Source organism: Plasmodium fragile (assembly GCF_000956335.1).
Source record: "Plasmodium fragile strain nilgiri unplaced genomic scaffold supercont1.7, whole genome shotgun sequence".
Classification (NCBI taxonomy): Eukaryota; Apicomplexa; class Aconoidasida; order Haemosporida; family Plasmodiidae; genus Plasmodium; species Plasmodium fragile.
The window spans coordinates 492,967-511,920 of record NW_012192587.1 but is presented as its reverse complement, the minus strand read 5'-3'; the positions used below and the strand labels follow the sequence as shown (position 1 = coordinate 511,920).

The following is an 18,954-nucleotide window of genomic DNA, read 5'->3' as shown; positions in this document are numbered from 1 at the left end:
TACACAAAATAAATTGCTTACCGGCTTTGTTTTATTTTCCTTTTTTAGACTTAATGAATTAAGACCAAGTCGTTATATAATTTATATCAACCTTGTAAATATTAAAATAGCAACGTAGGATAAGGACGTCATATAGATAAAAGAAACGCGTCAGTTCAAAATATAACAAAATTGCTAAATACTTGTAAAAACAAAAAATTTGCGTAAATGTATTAATTTTTTTTAAAAAATATATTTAGATTAAATCTCATTCCACAAGATGATTCTTTTTACAACACTGTTGTCATAATTGTAATAAACCTGTTTTAATTTTTTTCTTGTTCTTTTTTTTTTTCTTTTTTGCAAATTTTATTTTGTAGTTATTATTTGCATTACAGCACGATTTCTAATAAATAATGTATTGTTATTTTTTCGTAATGAATACTTCACGTGACCCCTTCCCTAGCAGAAGCAGTTATATATAATTGCCATTTCTTAACAAAAAATTCCACGGCACGAAATGGTTCACAACCTCTTTATTAGATATAGAATCTAATTACTCAAAAACGTACATAAGACTATTTTTTATGTTCAATAGCAGGTATTTTTAACCCCCCTCTTTCTTTGTCATATTTCGTTGTTACTAAAGTATAAAAAACAAAAAAAAAAAAAAAAAGAGAACTCAATGTTATACATCCTTATACATGTAACATTTTTTTTTTTTTTCAAAATTCCTCCATAAAGAAAATACGAAGAACATTATGCTGTCATATTCCAAGTCTTCCATCGTTGTTTCAAGAATAATCCTTGCCTTATTTTTATTCTCTTCTTCGTTCCTTTTAAATGAAGCTTCCGCAGTAAGATGAAAAAGCACATAAGCATAGGATGGATCTTTTCAACTGTTCGATTTACTTTATACAACACATATATTTATATTTTTGTTTTAAACCTATTTTCGACGTAGGCTTTTAGGGCGGCTCTAGGCAACACTACGAATTACCTATCCAATGCATTAGAAAATTCACAAGAACCAAAAGAAAGATCAGACGAATGGAGACAAAATGAATGGAATAAATGGGAAGATATAATAGAAGAAGAATGGGAAGAATTCGATGAAAATTTAGAAGCCGAAAAGGATGAACTCATAAAAATGAGTGAAGAGGAATGGGGACCATGGTTCGAAAGTATCAAAAAAAAATGGACCAATTTCGGGAAAAATATAGATGACAAATATAAATCTGAAGTTTTAAAGGAATCCTTGTACTGGAATGAAGTGGCTTGGAGAACATGGATTAAAACAGCAGGAAGATCATTTATAGAAAAAGATTTGACAAGGTGGCTTACTTCCAAGGAGTCCTATCTATATCGATGGGTTTCGAAGGAATGGACACAATGGAAAAATGAAAAAATTCAAGAATGGTTCAATAGTAAATGGAAGCGTAAGGAAAATGAATACTGGTGGAAATGGGAAAAGAAATTGAAAGAATCAAAGAATTCATCCAGAATGGTAAATTCAAAAGATCACGAAAAATGGATCAAGTGGAGAGAAAGGACCCAGTGTGAACTGAACAAATGGCATGAATATGTAGAGTTCAAAGATAACATTTATATAAATTCGAACTGGGCGAAATGGAAGGAGTGGAAAAATGCGAAACGCACGTTGTTTTACGCTTGGGTGAATTCTTATGTGTACAAATGGATAAGGCAACATCAGTGGACTGTCTTGACTGAAGAAATAAAACAATTAAGTTCAGCGAAAAGTTAGTGAGCAAATTCGAATTACACCAATCAAATGACACATGTGTGTTTTATTTATTTATTTATTTTTTTTGTACATTTTATTTGACAAAGCGATTGCTAAACTTGTGTCCCAAGGAATCAACAAATTATCACATTCGTAGAGAAGAAAAAGGGGCAGGCCTGATCGATTTTAACCTTTCTTCGGTCTTGGGGTTCTATCGGCATACATACACATGTATGAACCTTAAGACAGCCAAGTTTAAGCACTTATTAAAAAAAAAAGGAAAAACACAAATTCAAATTTAATGTGACAATTTAAGAGTATATATGTAATAATTATTAATAAGACAGCGCGTGCTGCTAAATAGGGCGCAAGCAGTTTAGTTTGTAATTTGGCACCACACTCCTCCTCTCCCCACTGTTCGAATACAAGTAGAGTCCATGTTAGCCTCTATTTATCACATGCTTTTTTCCTATTACTCCAAAATTGTGTTTGTTTACTAGTTTAAAAAATTTTTCTTTTATCTATATATGATAAATTAATGCCATGATAACATTTTGGTTTAAAACTTTTTCACATAATATTTACACATTATTCATTCATTAATTAGTTATTTGTATTTTATCATCCTGATGTTATACGATTTATGTTGCATCATTATTCTTTCTAGGTTTGCACTCCGCGCATTTGTTTTGTCTGACCTAAACATATCTATTTTCACAGTACTCAAACATCATCCTTGCCAAAGCTGGAACAGGTATGGGCAAAATGTTTAACGCGTATAAACTATTTCAGTGCAGCACAGTCGGTGGAACCTCCATAAAGCTACGCACTGCATGCCCCGTTTACCACTTGCACCCGTTGGAACACTGGTTAACTTTGCACATATCTCAATAACAATTTATTTCCAAAGCGTCTAAAAGGACATTTTAATATTTTATTTATTGACAACATGTGAGAGAAAAGAATTCTATAAAAATGACTTGCCAATTATATATACCATAGACACAATAATGATTACCACATGGGGGTAACAAGGGAAATTACATAAACGCTCAATATGTCCAGTGCGAATTTGTGTACCCTTTTGATTAGTATGCGCACAGGCCTTGTACATACATAAATATACGTACCTTTTCTTTTCTCGTTTTTTTTAAAGGGTAAAAATAAATTTTAACGCCTTGCTGAAAATTACAACACTATTTTTTACACCCATGTTGACCTGAACCGCACATTCTAAAAATACATATTCAAATCTTTGAAAAATAAAATGATTCCTAAATGTTATACTCATACGTAAGTGCTCGACTACTACTATGCATACACCAGATGTGTCTTCTCCATTTTTATAACGGAAGTATGCGAATAAAAACAGTAGCAGTGTTCACTATTTTTTCTTCACTTTTTTTTAAATAATTGTTATCAAAAGTAGAAATGCGTAACGTGGGGGAATAAGTACTATAAAAAGGACAGCGTGTGTATTTTTCCATATTAAAAAAAATGTTGACAAAAAATTAATAACTAGTACTTCACCAGAATGAACTTACCCAAATGTACCACAGAAAATACAACAAAATGAGAAAAAAAAAAAAAAAATGTAAAAAACATAACTAAAAAATTCCACAAAATAGCAAAGAATAACCATTTTAATAAATTAAATACAATGTGGAAACAATAAATCGTGTGTACATATTTAACCGATTTTGTTTAGAAGAATTCCAAATGTACATAATGTACTTCCCTAATGTAGCTCTTTTTTCTTTCATCCAATGTATGTTGCATTTTGTTCATTTATTTGTATTTTAAAACAAATTCCAAATGATTGTCCTTTTTATCTTCTATCACCCCCCACGTAAAAAATTGTAAAAGTTCTAATAAAAAAAGGACTAAACATTGCTGAAACCAAAATATAATTTTATATTATTAAAATTATAATATAAATTGGAACCAAATGTTTTCTTTTTTTACAATAATTATTACCCACTCTCGGAAGATTAAGTACAGGTCACACATGCGCGTATTGTTATCTTTTCAAATATGTGTAAACTTGACTAAAAGTAAATAATGCTAATGTTTAATAAACAAAACATTTTGTGTTTCTAAAACTATCTCTTGTTTCCAAAATTAATCAAATGTTAATGGTAATATGTGGCCTAAAATAATTTTTAAACAATTTTAACCTTAATTTGAACAAAGCACTAAGTAAATAAACAAACGCAAGGCAACTTAAGGATTCTTATTTTTAATTCAGTAATTTTCGATAATTCCTGGGCCCTAATAATGCATTAGATTTATTTTACATCAACATCATCCCCCTTTACATAAGGTAACAGAAAAAATTTTTAATCTTTGACAAATAATATCTGAAAACAATTATTCATGAAAATCCAATATAACGACCGTACGTGTATTATAATTTTCAATTCCACCTGGTACCATTGAGCAAAACCATAAGAAATATTTTTAATTAAAAAATGCGCTAGTTATAAGTATTGTGTACGTTAACATTACAAATGATAATATTGTACAAGGGCAATTATTTAATCTCGGGCATTTTTTCATTTTTTTTATTTATTTAACACCACGGTAAAATCCAACAACGAAGTCAGTTTTTTTCTTTTTTTCACCATCAACTCCTTTCTTAGTTCTTATTTTATTTTATTCCCTTTTGTTCTAATGCATTGAAAAAAATTTTATGCCCAGAAAAATGTTTATGCAGAAGAAATAACGTACTTCAATTTGAAACAAAAAAATTGACAATTTAATTTATAATTGTATTTATATTTATTAGAAATGTTTTATAATTATTACATTTGATTTAACTGTTTAAATTTTCCGCCATAATTTAATAAATATATAATACGGTAGTTTTTAAATTTCTACAAATTTTTACAATTTACTTGGATATAATTTGCTGTCACTGTTACCATTTCTTTATCACTTTTATTTACATTAAAATTTCCTTCATATTGTCTCTCATGTGGACCTTCAAAAATATTAACAAAAATGGGGATGTGCCACTGATACCATTAAATAAATGTTTTATTTTTGCTTGTTTAGTATTTTTCAACTTATGCCAGTTTTGTTTGAATGACAATGAATAATGTCATATTAATGTTTGCTTAAAAATATTCGATATGGATATTTTTTGAGGCTGTATTTTTATTTATTTATTTTTTTTTTTTAACGTCCTTCAAATTCATAGTCTTAAATTAGTTGTTAATGTTCAAATAAAACGTGTCTGTTATAAAAAAATGGATAATGAAGAATGAAAACCTTAATGAAATAAATATTAAAAGAATGAGCAAGGCCAAATGTGGCACATCAGATGAAGACCGTACTGGTGAATTTACCACAGTGAGTATAATACAATGGACAAGCCAAATCAGAATTAACGTATTTCTTTTTATCCTGAAAATTGTAATATTAGGCTTTTTGCTTTACGTGTCAAAACATTTCAGCAACGTAAGTTTATAAATTGTAGTGTGCAAATTCTTGTTCTCTTAATTGTCACCCATCATGTTGTGCATATATATATATATATATGTACGAGCATATATTAATTAGCACTATTACATATAGTACACAGAATATTCTGTCTTCCCCTTTTTCTTCATCTGGTACTGTTTATATGTATATCTTGCAATTTACAGAGTTCTCCGCTTACGCCAGGAAATAACGCAAACAATGAAAGGAACAACGTGTGCTTTAGAACATTAAGATTGTTGGCCATAGAAGGCTGTACCAATTCTACTACTAACTATAAACCAATATTATCAATAACTAAGGATGTAAATGACAAATCAGAGTATTCGATAAAAAAAACAGATATGACCAAGTCAACCATGCCTAGTTATAAATATTTAGACGATGAATTTCCTGAAGTTGATGTATCAGACGAAGGAGCACTACTGGAGGAAATGAATAAAATTATATTACAAGAGAAACTCATGAGGGAGGAATTTTCGAAAACAGGGGAGTCTCCATCAAACGAATATCTTAGCTGTTATTTCAATGAAGACAATTGCATAATTCGGATCATGGATCTGTCGAGAAAATCAAGCTTGTATAGAAGCAAATATTTGAGACTGAAGTATCGTATTTCCAGATATATCAAAAAACTTATAAATAGAATAAAAATATTCTTCATAATGGAATATAAATACAATAAACACCTGTGGGAAAAATTTCGTGCTAGTAATTTTTATTACTTCTTATTTCCTTATGTAAAACGCCACATCAAAATTTTCTTTTCTCGATTGTCGATGACATGTTCTCCTACTAAAAAAACATTTTAATATATACTTCATAGTTTACGTAACCCTAGAAGTAATAAGAAGTAGTGAATGATAGCAAATAATAGCCAATAATATTGTCACCGAAACCCTCAAAAATTGGAAAAGCATTCTATCCTCAAAGGTTACCCATACAAATAATTAAATTTAAATATTTACACGCTAGTGTAACACACCTATAAATGTTTTTCTTATGGAAGAGTAAAAAAAAAAAAAAAAAAAAAAAAAAAATGATATGCACTTAGTTAATAAGTCTTTTAGATCATCCTCTTTACTCTTTACTTTGTTAATGATAAATATAATGGCAATGTGTGCTGTTATATATTTTCTAACGTAATTGCATATTTTCATAGAATTACATTTATTTTTATATTAAGTGATTCTGTGGATAATGTGTTTTTTTTTTTTAATCTTGAGGGCAGCCTTTTCTTTATACATACCGCTTTGCTACAACAACTTGTTTGCCACAAAGAATTATACATGTGTGCTTACTTGTTTTTACGTGTTTATATGTGTACAATGTATTATTAATATATAATGCTATGCCTCATAGTGTTGCTCTACATTAGTTATCCTACCTTATTTCATTTTTATTTATTTATTTCTTGTTGAAAACTTTAAATAATTCCCCCATTGTCATATTTATGCATTAATCTCCAAGGCGATATTTAATTTTGAGAGTTTGTTTTTTTTTATATAAAATTTTTGTACAAGCCTACAGGATGATTCTTTTTTTTATAATGTGAAATAATGTTTCTCATTTGGTTCACCAAAAAAAGGGTTTTCAGACACGCAACTTGTTACAAATCAAACATATACGCCATGATTGTTTCATATCAGATAAGGCCGATGCTCGTAAAGCAAAAAAATATATATATGTGTGTATACATTCATGCATGTACAATATTCCTACTTTCCGCACATGCGTAGTTCCGTAAGAATTATATGCTTGTATTTGTGTAAGTGTAAAATCAACTTAAAGCCTGCGTAACCCAGGCTGTCACGCTTAAATGTGACGCTGGAAGGAGCACATCAAATTGGAGTTATCACAAATAGTTCAGAATAGTTAACACGGACATTCTTGAGGACTCGTCAACGAAACAATTCATAAGAAGAAAAAACATATCAGGGTAATTTTAAAGAACCCATAAAAAGTGTATTCACAATGAACAGAATTTTGTGGATCATGAAAAAAATGCTAATCAAAAATATTAAATGAAAAATAACGAAAACACCAAGTAAAAATAGAGCCACTGCGCAAAGGAATAGTACACATCGGGGAAAAAAGAAGCCAAAGGAGAAAGATGCCCAAGTACCGCATAACGATGCCTCGGCTGCTTCAAGTAACAACGTCGAAAAGTTCATCTAGACAAAACTTTGAATAATTACAACATAAAATAACTGTGAAAATCTAGCTGATAATGCTGCGCACCCATCACATAACGATCAACGCGCTACATTAAACATTTACGAACCCGTTCGACACATATCATATGTTAGATAAAATGGTAAAAAAAAAAAAAACAGTGCAAACCCTACAAATGCATTCTTTTACTTTTGATATGCTTAAAAATACCCTTTAATTTTGCCACACATCTGAAACAATTATTACGACTCCTCTATTTGTGGTCCTTTTTTGTAAATACAATTAAGAAAAAGTATTTTTTTTTTTCTCATCTAAACTTAATGTTTAGTGTTTTGTGAAAGCAAAACGAAACGCGCACTTTTTTTTAAAGATTGTTTTTATGTTAATTCATTGTACCATTTGTACAATACCCACTGTTTCTTTCTTTTATTTCCAAGACACTAAAAAAAAAGGTTTTTTTTAATAATAATACTAATCATTTATGTTAAGAAATGTTTTACAAAAAAAGTTAATTCAGCTAAAATAGTTAAAAATTATGGATGCTGATAATTTTAAATAGGGTAAATGAAAGCGCCCACCAAAAAATAATAAATAAATAAAAAGGAATTTTTTAAAAAATTATGCAATTAATGTTCATATTATAGTAATCCAAAAAAAATGCGTCTGTTTATTAAAACGACTGATATTAAAATCAGGCATTCTTTTTTTTTTTTTTTTTCTTTGTATTACACATGTAAGCAATATTGCCACAAATAACAACCATCTTGACCCCAATATACGCATTATTTGAAACAAAAATGCGAATACATAGGACATAAAATATGGTTACATCCCAAATTGTAACCACATATTTATACACTAGTGGGTAAATTCCTCCGCAACATACGACGTCGTAATTCATCTTTTGTTCGATTTTTCATTATTTATCAGAAAAAAAAAAAAAAAAAAAATGGAACATTCAATCCAACAAAAATCAATAATGCCAATCGAACTCAGAAGAAATATTCATATGAGCACCCTTGGGTCCATACTCTGCAAGCAATAAACGTGACATTATTTTCAAATGTTCCTTCTCAATGTTTTATTTACAACTCAATTCATCTTCCGAGCATTTTAGAAAGCATTTCCTTTCCGTGTCTATCATACATTTTTGCAAACCAGTTGAATGTAACACTATACGCGTTTCGCACCCATCTGGAAAAATCCTTGGTCATATAAATAGGAACGCTTTTGTTACTACCCTTCCTTCATATGCTAATCATAGAGAAATCAGAAAGGGAATATATGATGTGTGCATATATTTACTGTTTCACGATTTCCACTCTGTATAATGATCCATTTGCCAATGTCATGATTTATCACCTTTATTACAAATTATCTTCCATATGGACAAAAGACACATCTATAACCACATCTTTTACATCACGTGTTGAACCATATACTTCCTCAAATACCTTAATTTTTGTGTCCCCAATGATTGGTTTTTCTTTGTCATTCTTTTTTTCGACCCCCACTGTGCCTATGTTTTTGGGTAACGAATAGAAGACAAAACCAATAAAAATGAAAAGGGCACTAAACAATCCCCCTATATAGACAAATAAAGCATAATTTCTCTTTTCATTCGTTTCTTCATTTTTACTATCCCCCAATGCATTAGTATTATAATTATTATTTGGAGTGTTATATTCACCTAGCGTATACAAGGTACTTATGTCATTATCGTTGTTACTATTATTATTGTTTAAATAACTCCTGTATTGCACAGTCTTCTCGGTGCTTACGGGTTTTATTGAATTCCTCTTATCTATTTGTTCTGATTCTTGATCGTTTTTGTCATTTTTTAAAATGCTAGTCCGGTAAACGTCTATTTGGGGAGGTGGTCCCTTCTTCAACATAACATGTTCTTGTCTTGTCCCTTCTCCGTTCACATTATATGTTTTTTTATCATCCTTAAGTGTAGAATCAGTTGTACCATCCTTTATATTTCTACTTTCGTTTCTTCCCAACAATTTTGTTTCCAACTTCCTTGGCGCCATTTTGTCTACCTCGTCTAATTTTCCTAAATCGGCAGGTGCATGCTGTACATTTTGTAACTTCCTTCGTTGATCCTTCAATTCTGCCATAATGGCCTCATTTTCGTTTATCAATTTCTCCATATTTCTAATCGTTTCAGTTAGTGTTCCAATTGCTTTAAGGACGCAATCAAAGAAGTTTATAGCATATTCGTAAATACTTGAGTTATCTCTCGAAATTGAAGACAATATCTGAGCCATGTCGTTCTTTTTCCTTGTGTCATTTTCTAGTACCCTTTCAACTATTAGTTTGCTTTCTATTAAATCTTTGTTGTAAGTATTTATGTAACTTATTTCTTTATCTATGTCATCTACAGACTCGTACTTTTTTGACCGCATGTTTCTGATGTCAATATTTTGGGACGTATCTACCATTTGATTGTATGTCTTGAATCTTTTTACTATTGTATCAGTACTAGTGGTAACGTCTTCTGATTGTTCTCTCATATGATGCAATTTCTCTTCATCATGTAATTTTTCTAATAAATATTCTTTCGTTTTGTTTAAATTCGCAAGTGTTTCGTTAATATCCTTCTTCTTTAGGTCAATTCTTTCCAGCATGGCTTCATTTTCTATTGTATTATCAAATATTTTTGCATAGTCCTCTTTTGAATCATTTATCTTTTTCACAACTGTCTTAGCGTACTCAGTTAATTCGTCCATATTGTTTGTGTAATTCTCCACGACATGGCTTTTGCCTCCGTTTCTGTCTTCGTTTTCGTTCTGTAACATTTCTACTTCCTTCGAGAATGCATTTGTTGCGTTCATTAAAAGCATTGCTTCGTTTTTATGCCTTCTCACATCGTTATATTCATTACTGTGATCAACATTAAGGTCACCCACACTGATGCTTGCATTGACATTGTCAAATATTTTATTTATTTTTTCCATATGCTCCGGTGTGTACTGAGGGTAAAGGTTATGCAAATCGGTTTCGTGCAATTTTACAAAATTGAAAATACTGTCTAACTTATTTTCTCTCTCTGACAGTTCTTTCCCCTTTATATCCGCTTCGCCCTTAATCAGGTGTGCTACGTGCGTGAAAATATCATGGCTTCCTTCGACTTCCTTCAATTTAGTGATATACATATTTTTATTACTCTGATCCATTTCGACTTCTTTATTCTTCAATTTGTTGTAAGTTTTGAGCAGGTTTTTTATCCGATTCTCTATCACGAGCTCGTCGACATCTTCGATTAAGTCGTATACTTCATTTTTTATATCCTCCGCGATTTTCACTGCGTCCTGCTGTATTTCCATAAATTCATGGTAATACTTATCTGCATCCGGTGTGTTATCGACCAGGTTAACACTCTCCATTACACCACCTTGTAATTTGTGTAACTCAGAAAAGAAATTAGCCATATATTCATGATTTTTTTTGGACATATTCGAAGCATTTTTCTGTATTCTATTTTTGTTTTGTAATATTTATTAAACAATTTGCAATTTTATAATTCAAAGAACTGCTGATTAAAAAGGTCTGCTGCAGCTGACACTTATTTCCTATTTTTAGCAATTCATCCAACGTGGAATTAATTCCATTAATGTTATTACCTATAGAGTTTAGTTTATTAATGATATCTTCAACGTCAGTTTTATACATTTGTGCAGCAGAAATGTCAAGGCTTCTTTCTTTAAAAGACTCCCCGTTTTTATCTAAAATGGCTAACCTGTCTTGGTACTTATTTACATCAGTTTTCATTTCATTTATATCTGCTTCTTTCCCTATTTGAGCCTTCTTGAACTCGTAGATAGAAGAAATTTTTTTAAAATGCTCATGTTCTTCGTTATATTCTAGTATATTATTATAATTATCATAGTGGCATTTTATTTTGTTCACACTTTTTAATTTATGTAATGTTTTCTCTATTTCGGCTAACACAGATATTAACTTAAGTTTTGCTTCATCCTTTTTGTTGTTAAGTTCATTATTTACCTTTGCCACTCTATAAATGTGGTTCGCTTCTGTTGAGAGTCTTTCGCCTTCTATTTGTTTATCATGTATACCTGTAGACTCTTCTTCTATCATTTCTACAATTTTCCTTGCGTCCCTTATTTTGCCATAAATGTATGACACTATAGCGGATTCTGACTCTGAAAGTGCTGCTCCGTTTAGCTTTTCCTTGGATTCTATTTTAACATTGTCATTTAAAAAATAGTTCGCCACCTTTATCATGTTTTCGTATATATTGTCCGCATCATTCCTATCGTAGATATACGTTGTATCCTTAATTTCATTAATGCTATTCATTACCTTATTGAAAATATTGGCACTCCTATGTATATCGTCCAGTTTCTTTAAATCGCTAACGCCTTTTTTAATATTCTCTACATAATTTCTGACTCTTGCGTGATCTTTCGTAACTCTTTCTTTTGCACTGTTGAGCATTTGCATCATTGCATTTAACAACCATAAGGATTCTTCCTCTTTCATGACTCTTAGTACTTCTTTTGATTCTTCTTATTTTTCTCCAAGGCTCCTCTCTTCCTTTTGCGCTTTCTCCCTCACGATTTTAACTTCATTATATGTTACAGAAGGCTCAGAATTCTGGGATAAGTAACCTTCTAGCAATGTATACAATTTCATGAATTCGTTAAAAATATGGTTCATTCTATGAGAATAGCGATTTAAATAATTCTTTATATGTGTGTCGTCTAATTTGTCCAATTTGAATTTAAAAAATATGGATTTGGACGGATCTACCAAAGTGTTAATTTCCCCTTTGGTTAATTCCAACGCCGCCAATCTTTTGTCAGCATTCTCTTTTATCCCTGTCAATAATCCCATTTCGTATCTTTTTTTTTGTTCTTCCAATTCCTTTTCTAATGAAATGACATCCCCATACATTTCAGTTAATTTTTGTTCCTCACTTATCATACGTTGCTCTTCATTCTGAACATTTCTCAAAACTACTTTGTACTTTTCCTCCGCCGCTTTCAACATATAGAACGAATTTTCATTTTGCACTTGAGAGATACTTAGTGTTGACTTCACATAATTACCAGCGTTCCTTAAAAACTCCTCCATGTTGTCTTCCACACTTTTTATACTTAACATAACGTTGTCTAATTTCTGTCTATAATTTTTTATTTGTAACAATGCGTCCATAGACTGTTCGTTAAGTTCTTTAGGCTGATCACTCTCAACAATGGATTGTTCCTTCATTTGTTTTACCTTTTGTGTTTGTTTTATGGACTCTTCCTTGGTCTTAACATTTACGCGTTCCATATTGTCCATTATTCCGTCTACTTCTATTCTCAATTTCTGGCATTTTATTTTGACTTCTCCAATTAGGGCTTCGTTTAACAGGTCATTGATTAACTCTTTATACTTCAAAATAGAGGAATAATATATTTTCGTTTGTTCCACATCTTTGTCAGCTTCATCCAAGTGCTGTTTTACTGTTGTCACATTTTCTTGTATCATATTTATCTCTTGGTGTGATATTATTTTGTGTTCATCATCACCATGCTCTTTTAAGTAATCAAATACTTCTTTCCCCACCTTTACATTCTCGAAATGTAGAAGACAATTTTCTTTGTCGTTTTCTGCCTTTGTTAAAAATGTGCTAGTATCTTTTATTTCATTCAAAATTACTTTTCTTATTTTTTCAATTTCTTTGATGATATTATCTACCCCCTCATCATCTATATCTGTCTTGATTTTTTCTTTTAACTGCTTTGCTTCCTCAAATCTCATTATCACATGTTCAGTGGCATCCTCAGATTTTAGCAATTCCAGTTTTATCAATTCTCTATATTTATTAGCATCATTTTCATTCCTAGCCATAAAGTTAATAACATTGTTATAATTCTCTGACAATATTAGTTCTTTCATTTCTTTAATTTGGTTCAGTGCCTCGCTTACATGGTTGCAGTTTCTCGCGACTTTTTCCAAATGTGCGTAAACCTGTTCTTTAATTTTTATGACTTCACTTATGACATCAACATTGGTAGCATCTTCGCTCAGTTTGGTGGATAAGTCCTCCATGTACCTTATCTCCTCGCCCTTGTTTTTAACATCGTGAAGATAATTTTCGAAGTTTGTCATGGATAATTCTTGGTCAATAATATCACCTGTTACTTTTGCTATCCCCTCAATTTGTTTAACAAGTTCGTTAATTTGTTGTGTTCGCATTTCCCCTTCATTCCTCTTCTGAGTAATCCTTTTTAAAAGTTCCTCAATTAGTGTTCTCTCGTATGCCAATCGAACCTTGCTTACAGTTTCTTCAGTGTTCCTTATTTCGTCCCTCTCTTTGTACAACAGAGTAGGTATCTTTTTTAATTCCTCGTAAGCACCCTTCATTTGTCTTATCATGTCAAGCAAGTGAGTAATATCACTTCCTTGATTCGTGTAACTGTTTTGTAAATTATCCGATTGTTCCTCGATTTTAGCCAGTTCACTGCTACATTCATCAATTCGTTTCTTAATTTGGGGAATAATGTCTTCTTTTATATTCTTTATACCATTTTCCTTGTCCGTAACCTTAGCATCTTTATAATGCTCGTTCAGCTCAATAGGTTCTAAGTTTTTTTCTATCCCCTTTAAAGATCTCTCCATTTTTTCCTTCTCCTCCTTTGTTTCCTGTACCAATTCTTTTATAAGGTTGTATATCGATTGTAAGTATATGCGAGAATTAGTTATAATTAGTTTATCCTTATTGTCGTTAAATGAACTATAATGGGCATGTAACTCGTGGGCTGCCATTTTAATTTGTGCCCAGTCATTTACTTTTTCTAAAAAATCGTGCACAGGGTATTTCTGCCTCTTTGCGTGTAAATCGCTTTTGGAATCTCTGTAGAATTTGTTCAAATAAGTTGATCTTTTGAGCAAATCATCCATGTGAGTCTCATTTAATTTGATGTTTACACTTCCTAGTTCTGCTTCCAACTTATCCAGTATTGCAATTCTTACAGCTTCACTTATCAGATGATCTGCTCTAATCTCATCAATTTCCTTTTGCAGTTCACCCTTTAACGCGACTGTTTTTCCTTTTAAATTGTTGATCGATTCATTAATGTCTTCACATTCTCTTATGCTCCTGTTTAATTGTTTATGAAAATGTATGGTTTTGTCTAAACATTCGGTTATTTTGATTGCCTTGTGTATAGATTGAGTTATTCTTGCGAAATTATTCTCTTGAATACTTACTTTTTTATTCATAATATCGGTCTGAACATTTCTTCTCAATGTTTCCACACGTTGCACATAATTTTTATCGCCCAGTAAATAAAAATGCTTCTCCAAATCACTGTAAAATTTTAAAAGCTGCTGTATATAAGTTACCACACCCTTAACATGGTCAATTCTTTGTGAAATATAGCCTTCCCTTTGGGAAACACTGCTCTTCAGGTTGTCGAATCCAGTACAATTGAATGCATCATTCAGAGCTTCTCCATCCACGTGTAACGTCTTGAAGTCTTCTTCCTCCTTTTTCAAAGTTTTCTCCATACACTGTTCTAATATTTGTTCTTCCCGTTCGTATTCTTCCATATTTTGTACTAACACATCATTCTCAGTTTTAAATGTTTCCAAATATTCTGTCATATTGTTGTATAGATCTACGCTCATCTTCTTACCAAGATCATTTTTAAGATTTTCGGTATTGTTCACTTCTTCTCTTAACTTATCATAGACATGTATCAAATTTTCGTGAGTCAGTGTGTCTAATTTAGCATGAACCACCCTTATTTCACGGAGATGTTGTTCCACTTGGTCAATTTCTTTAATAGAAAACGTTTCGTCTACAATTTTGCTGTTTTCACGAACAAGCGCATCAACTGTGTCGATAAGATCATATTCATTTTCGTTGTACAATGTTTTAAATATAGAATTAATATAATCATTGGCTTTGTTCTTTTTATTTATGTATTCATCCAGATTGACATTCAACCCTCCATTCAGTAATTCGTTAATCGTTATAATATCTTGACTGGCTTTATCTCTTAAAACGATGATTTCCTTTAATTTATGCATTTTATTTATCATGTCTTTAATTTTTTCCTTAATTTCTTCAGTGTATTGTGAAAGCTTCCTTTCCTTTTCCTTCAATTCATGCACCTTAGAAGGGTTGTCCACATTTATTTCTATTTCAACCATTCTCTGTTTCATATTTACCATATTCTCATGCAAATTCTTCAATGTTGCAATATTTTGCTTCAGACGATTCCACTTCTTATTTATTTCAGATATTTCATCCAACAGTAAGTTTCCCTTCGTTATTCTATCCTTGAACTGAGATATTTCGTTTAATTTATTTAAATGATTAATTTTGTACACATGGAACACTTTATTGTATGTGTAGTCGATTAACTCAGCTGTGCTTAATATTCCTTTCTTCGTTTCTTCTTGTTCAATAAAATCATATTGCAATTCTTCCAGCGAAGGATTCGTTCTTATTTCTGGATACCTCCTAAAAAAGTCTAGTTTTTCTTTATTTTTCTCAAGCATTTTTTCTGCATATCGGACAATTTGTTCTGACGACTTAAGAATTTTATTACTTTCCTCTTCGGCAAATAGGGAATTGATTAATTTATGAGCTTCATCTTTTAACTTCTCCATAATTTTAGAAAATAAATCGTTAGACTTTTGTATCTTTTCTTCGTATAGTTTTTTAATTGGAATATTCAAAATCATTATATGATGAAACACACAATAGTTATCTACTAATTCTTTTGTACTGTTTATTATTTTATCCTCCTTCGTATGAAATAATATACCATTTTCCTTTATGTCCTGCAGAACTTTATTCGCGTCACTAATTAGCGACCTGTTAATGACATATACAGAGTTAAGATCTGTTACTTCTTCGCCTAATAACTTCAAAAGGTACACATTCTCCTTTATGTCTATATTCTCCCTTTCTGCATATTCTAATACAATGTCCAGAGAATTATAATCGTTAATACTTTTAGCGACAGTAACAAGGGACTCGTCAGTAGTGTGTTCAATGCTATGTATATATTTGTTAAGAACACGCTCATAATTCGAAAGGTAAGCATGGCACGTGTGCGTACAGCTGGATTGTTTTAACTGCTCATATACCTTATTTTTAACGTCTTGTACAATAGGTTTTATGTCCTTATTATATACTTGCATGTACTTTTCATATTTCTCCTTTGCTAATTCTAATTTTTTTACATTCTCAACTTCATCCTTCATTTCTGTACCATCCTTTTTACGAATTTTTACGAGAGCACTCATTCTTATCACTTCATATTTTGCTTCAATGTACTTTTTTATCAGATCCTCTAATATATTTGTGTACTGTGTGATTTTTTTATCCATCTCCTCATTGTAGAACTTGTGGTATTCTTTCCCCTCTGGAATAAGATGTGTAATTTCCTTTAAAGATTGTAGATTAACATAGTCAATCTCCATCGAGAAATATGGATCAGATTCTATCAGCTCATTCACATAATCTTCTAAAACGGGTTTATAGTTTGATGTCAATTTTTCGTTCTTCACATCAAATCTTTCACTTTTCTGCAATATGCCTGAATCTTTTTCGGTTTCACTAAGCCCATCTTCGGTTCTTAAAAGCACTACACCCTCATCATTTCCAGAAAGTTCATTTTTAAGACTAGCACTTCCTAAGGTTACAAATGAAGAACTACTAGATTCAACTATTCCTGTAGAACTTTCCCCCCTGGATTTGCTAATTGCTTTATCGAACTCCTGTGCACTGTCACGTTCAAGACTTTTAAAAGTCTTTTTTCTCACGCCCTTATGATTGAACGTTTTGTTTCTGTTCAAATTCGGATCGAACGATACAAATGTCGACTCTTTATAATGTTCCTTTATATTATGCAAAGTGTTTTTCCCTCGACTTAAATCTACATGTGAATGGAAATTGGAAAATAGTTTGACAGAGTGAACATGATGTTCTATAAAATGAACATTACCAGGACGGGAGACGTATACGCGCCAGGTTACACATACACACAGATGCGCACATTGGTATCCATATTCCCGTTACCAAGAGATGCAAGCCATAGACCAAAGAAGGTTGTCCAATATATTGGTTTCTTCATATTTTAAAATGAACAACCGAAACCTGCTTCCTGTCCCCTTTTTTACAAATTTAAAGCAATACATTATGCTTTTCACAACTAAGTACAACTATTCATTGTTTAAAACTTTACATGCAACGTTCCTGAAGTTGTTGCATTTGCGTTTGCAATTTCATCTCTACATAGTTTCCTCCATGTATACTTTTTGTATTGTAAATGATATTTGACTTGGAACAGGGAGGCAAACGATAAGCGTGTGCTTAAATAGGTAAGCACAGAAAAAAAAAAAGCCTCTATATTACACCCTGGAAATTAAAAATTGTTCCATAACGGCGCTGCTAAACTATAAATTATAAGTGTACAATAAACTGTTCGATAAAGTGAGATTTATTCTGTTTGTGCCCTTGACTCCACTGTACTTCCTAAAAAAGAAGTGTCACCTTTTTTTTTGGGGGTGGTGGTGGTGGTGGCAGGGAAATTATAGATGTGTGCCATGCAAAATATGCACAAATGCGGGCATTGTTCCGCAACATGTGAGATCAAAACATCATATCAGCAATTAGATGAACGCATTATTACCTGCAACCACAATAAACATAAACACTAGGATTAAACACAGATCGCGCGAAATTTACACGATTCTTCTTGTGAACGTGTTTGAAACATAAATTCTTCAAAACCTTAAACTAAGGGCGAATTTTATTTGAATTGTTATCTCGTGAATCAATATTTAAAAAAAAAATATACACTGGAAAATAATAATAATAATCGAATATTATTTAAGAAAATTAAAAATCACCCCCGAATGTTCATATATTAATTAGAACAAGGTGAACTATATCCCCAAACGTTGCCTAAAAAAATAGGGCTAATCTACCTTTACGCAATTTATGTGTGTTCCTTAATTGCAGTGGAAATTAGCGAGATAGTGATTAATCATTATGCACTTTATGTATACACGTTTACTAATCTCTGTGTGTATATATATATACGCATGCCTAAATTTTTTGTTTGCCTTTATTTTCCCCCTTCTGTAAATTTATTAAATTTCTACAACTGCGCATAATCCTCCATATGAGCAAGAATTAATAGCAATCTGTTCCTTTTACAAAGCGTTCTAAAATTTCTTGCCCCCCATACCCTTACACCACATTAATCAAAGTAAAATTATTCATTACATAAAAGTTCTATAACGCACTTTTACACAGTCGATTTTTCGTTATAATACGTAAAATAATAGATTATGTAATTTTTATCTTTATGAATAATTCTACTTTTTTTTGTTTTTTTTTCCTCCATAATTTTGCGCAATTATATTTACACACTGCAATATACCTATTACTAAACATTTCCATCTTTTCATTTCAAAGTAGCTAAATAAAACAATATAATTTTCTTTATTCTGAATGCAAACATAATAAAACGCATTATATGTGTAAAAATTGATGTTTGCGGGGATGCCACAATGAACTTTTCATGTTTATC

At 31.3% G+C, this 18,954-nt stretch overlaps 5 protein-coding genes across 5 annotated transcripts; 2 read left to right on the top strand and 3 right to left on the bottom strand.

Annotated features, from left to right (window-relative positions):
* Nucleotides 1-740: 740 nt before the first annotated feature.
* On the top strand, nucleotides 741-1,744 carry AK88_00934 (uncharacterized protein; the record flags this gene model as incomplete). The annotated part of the gene is made up of 2 exons (XM_012478578.1): nucleotides 741-836; nucleotides 944-1,744. The coding sequence occupies 2 exons, from the start codon at nucleotides 741-743 to the stop codon at nucleotides 1,742-1,744; spliced, it is 897 nt and encodes a 298-aa protein (XP_012334001.1).
* Nucleotides 1,745-4,981: 3,237 nt separating this feature from the next.
* Nucleotides 4,982-6,018, top strand: AK88_00933 (uncharacterized protein; the record flags this gene model as incomplete). The annotated part of the gene is made up of 2 exons (XM_012478577.1): nucleotides 4,982-5,185; nucleotides 5,374-6,018. The coding sequence occupies 2 exons, from the start codon at nucleotides 4,982-4,984 to the stop codon at nucleotides 6,016-6,018; spliced, it is 849 nt and encodes a 282-aa protein (XP_012334000.1).
* Nucleotides 6,019-8,748: 2,730 nt separating this feature from the next.
* On the bottom strand, nucleotides 8,749-10,842 carry AK88_00932 (uncharacterized protein; the record flags this gene model as incomplete). Its single annotated transcript, XM_012478576.1, has 1 exon — nucleotides 8,749-10,842. One exon carries the CDS (start codon nucleotides 10,840-10,842, stop codon nucleotides 8,749-8,751), a length of 2,094 nt encoding a protein of 697 aa, XP_012333999.1.
* Nucleotides 10,843-10,864: 22 nt separating this feature from the next.
* On the bottom strand, nucleotides 10,865-11,890 carry AK88_00931 (uncharacterized protein; the record flags this gene model as incomplete). Its single annotated transcript, XM_012478575.1, has 1 exon — nucleotides 10,865-11,890. One exon carries the CDS (start codon nucleotides 11,888-11,890, stop codon nucleotides 10,865-10,867), a length of 1,026 nt encoding a protein of 341 aa, XP_012333998.1.
* Nucleotides 11,891-11,917: 27 nt separating this feature from the next.
* On the bottom strand, nucleotides 11,918-17,490 carry AK88_00930 (uncharacterized protein; the record flags this gene model as incomplete). Its single annotated transcript, XM_012478574.1, has 2 exons — nucleotides 11,918-17,292; nucleotides 17,436-17,490. 2 exons carry the CDS (start codon nucleotides 17,488-17,490, stop codon nucleotides 11,918-11,920), a joined length of 5,430 nt encoding a protein of 1,809 aa, XP_012333997.1.
* Nucleotides 17,491-18,954: the final 1,464 nt, after the last annotated feature.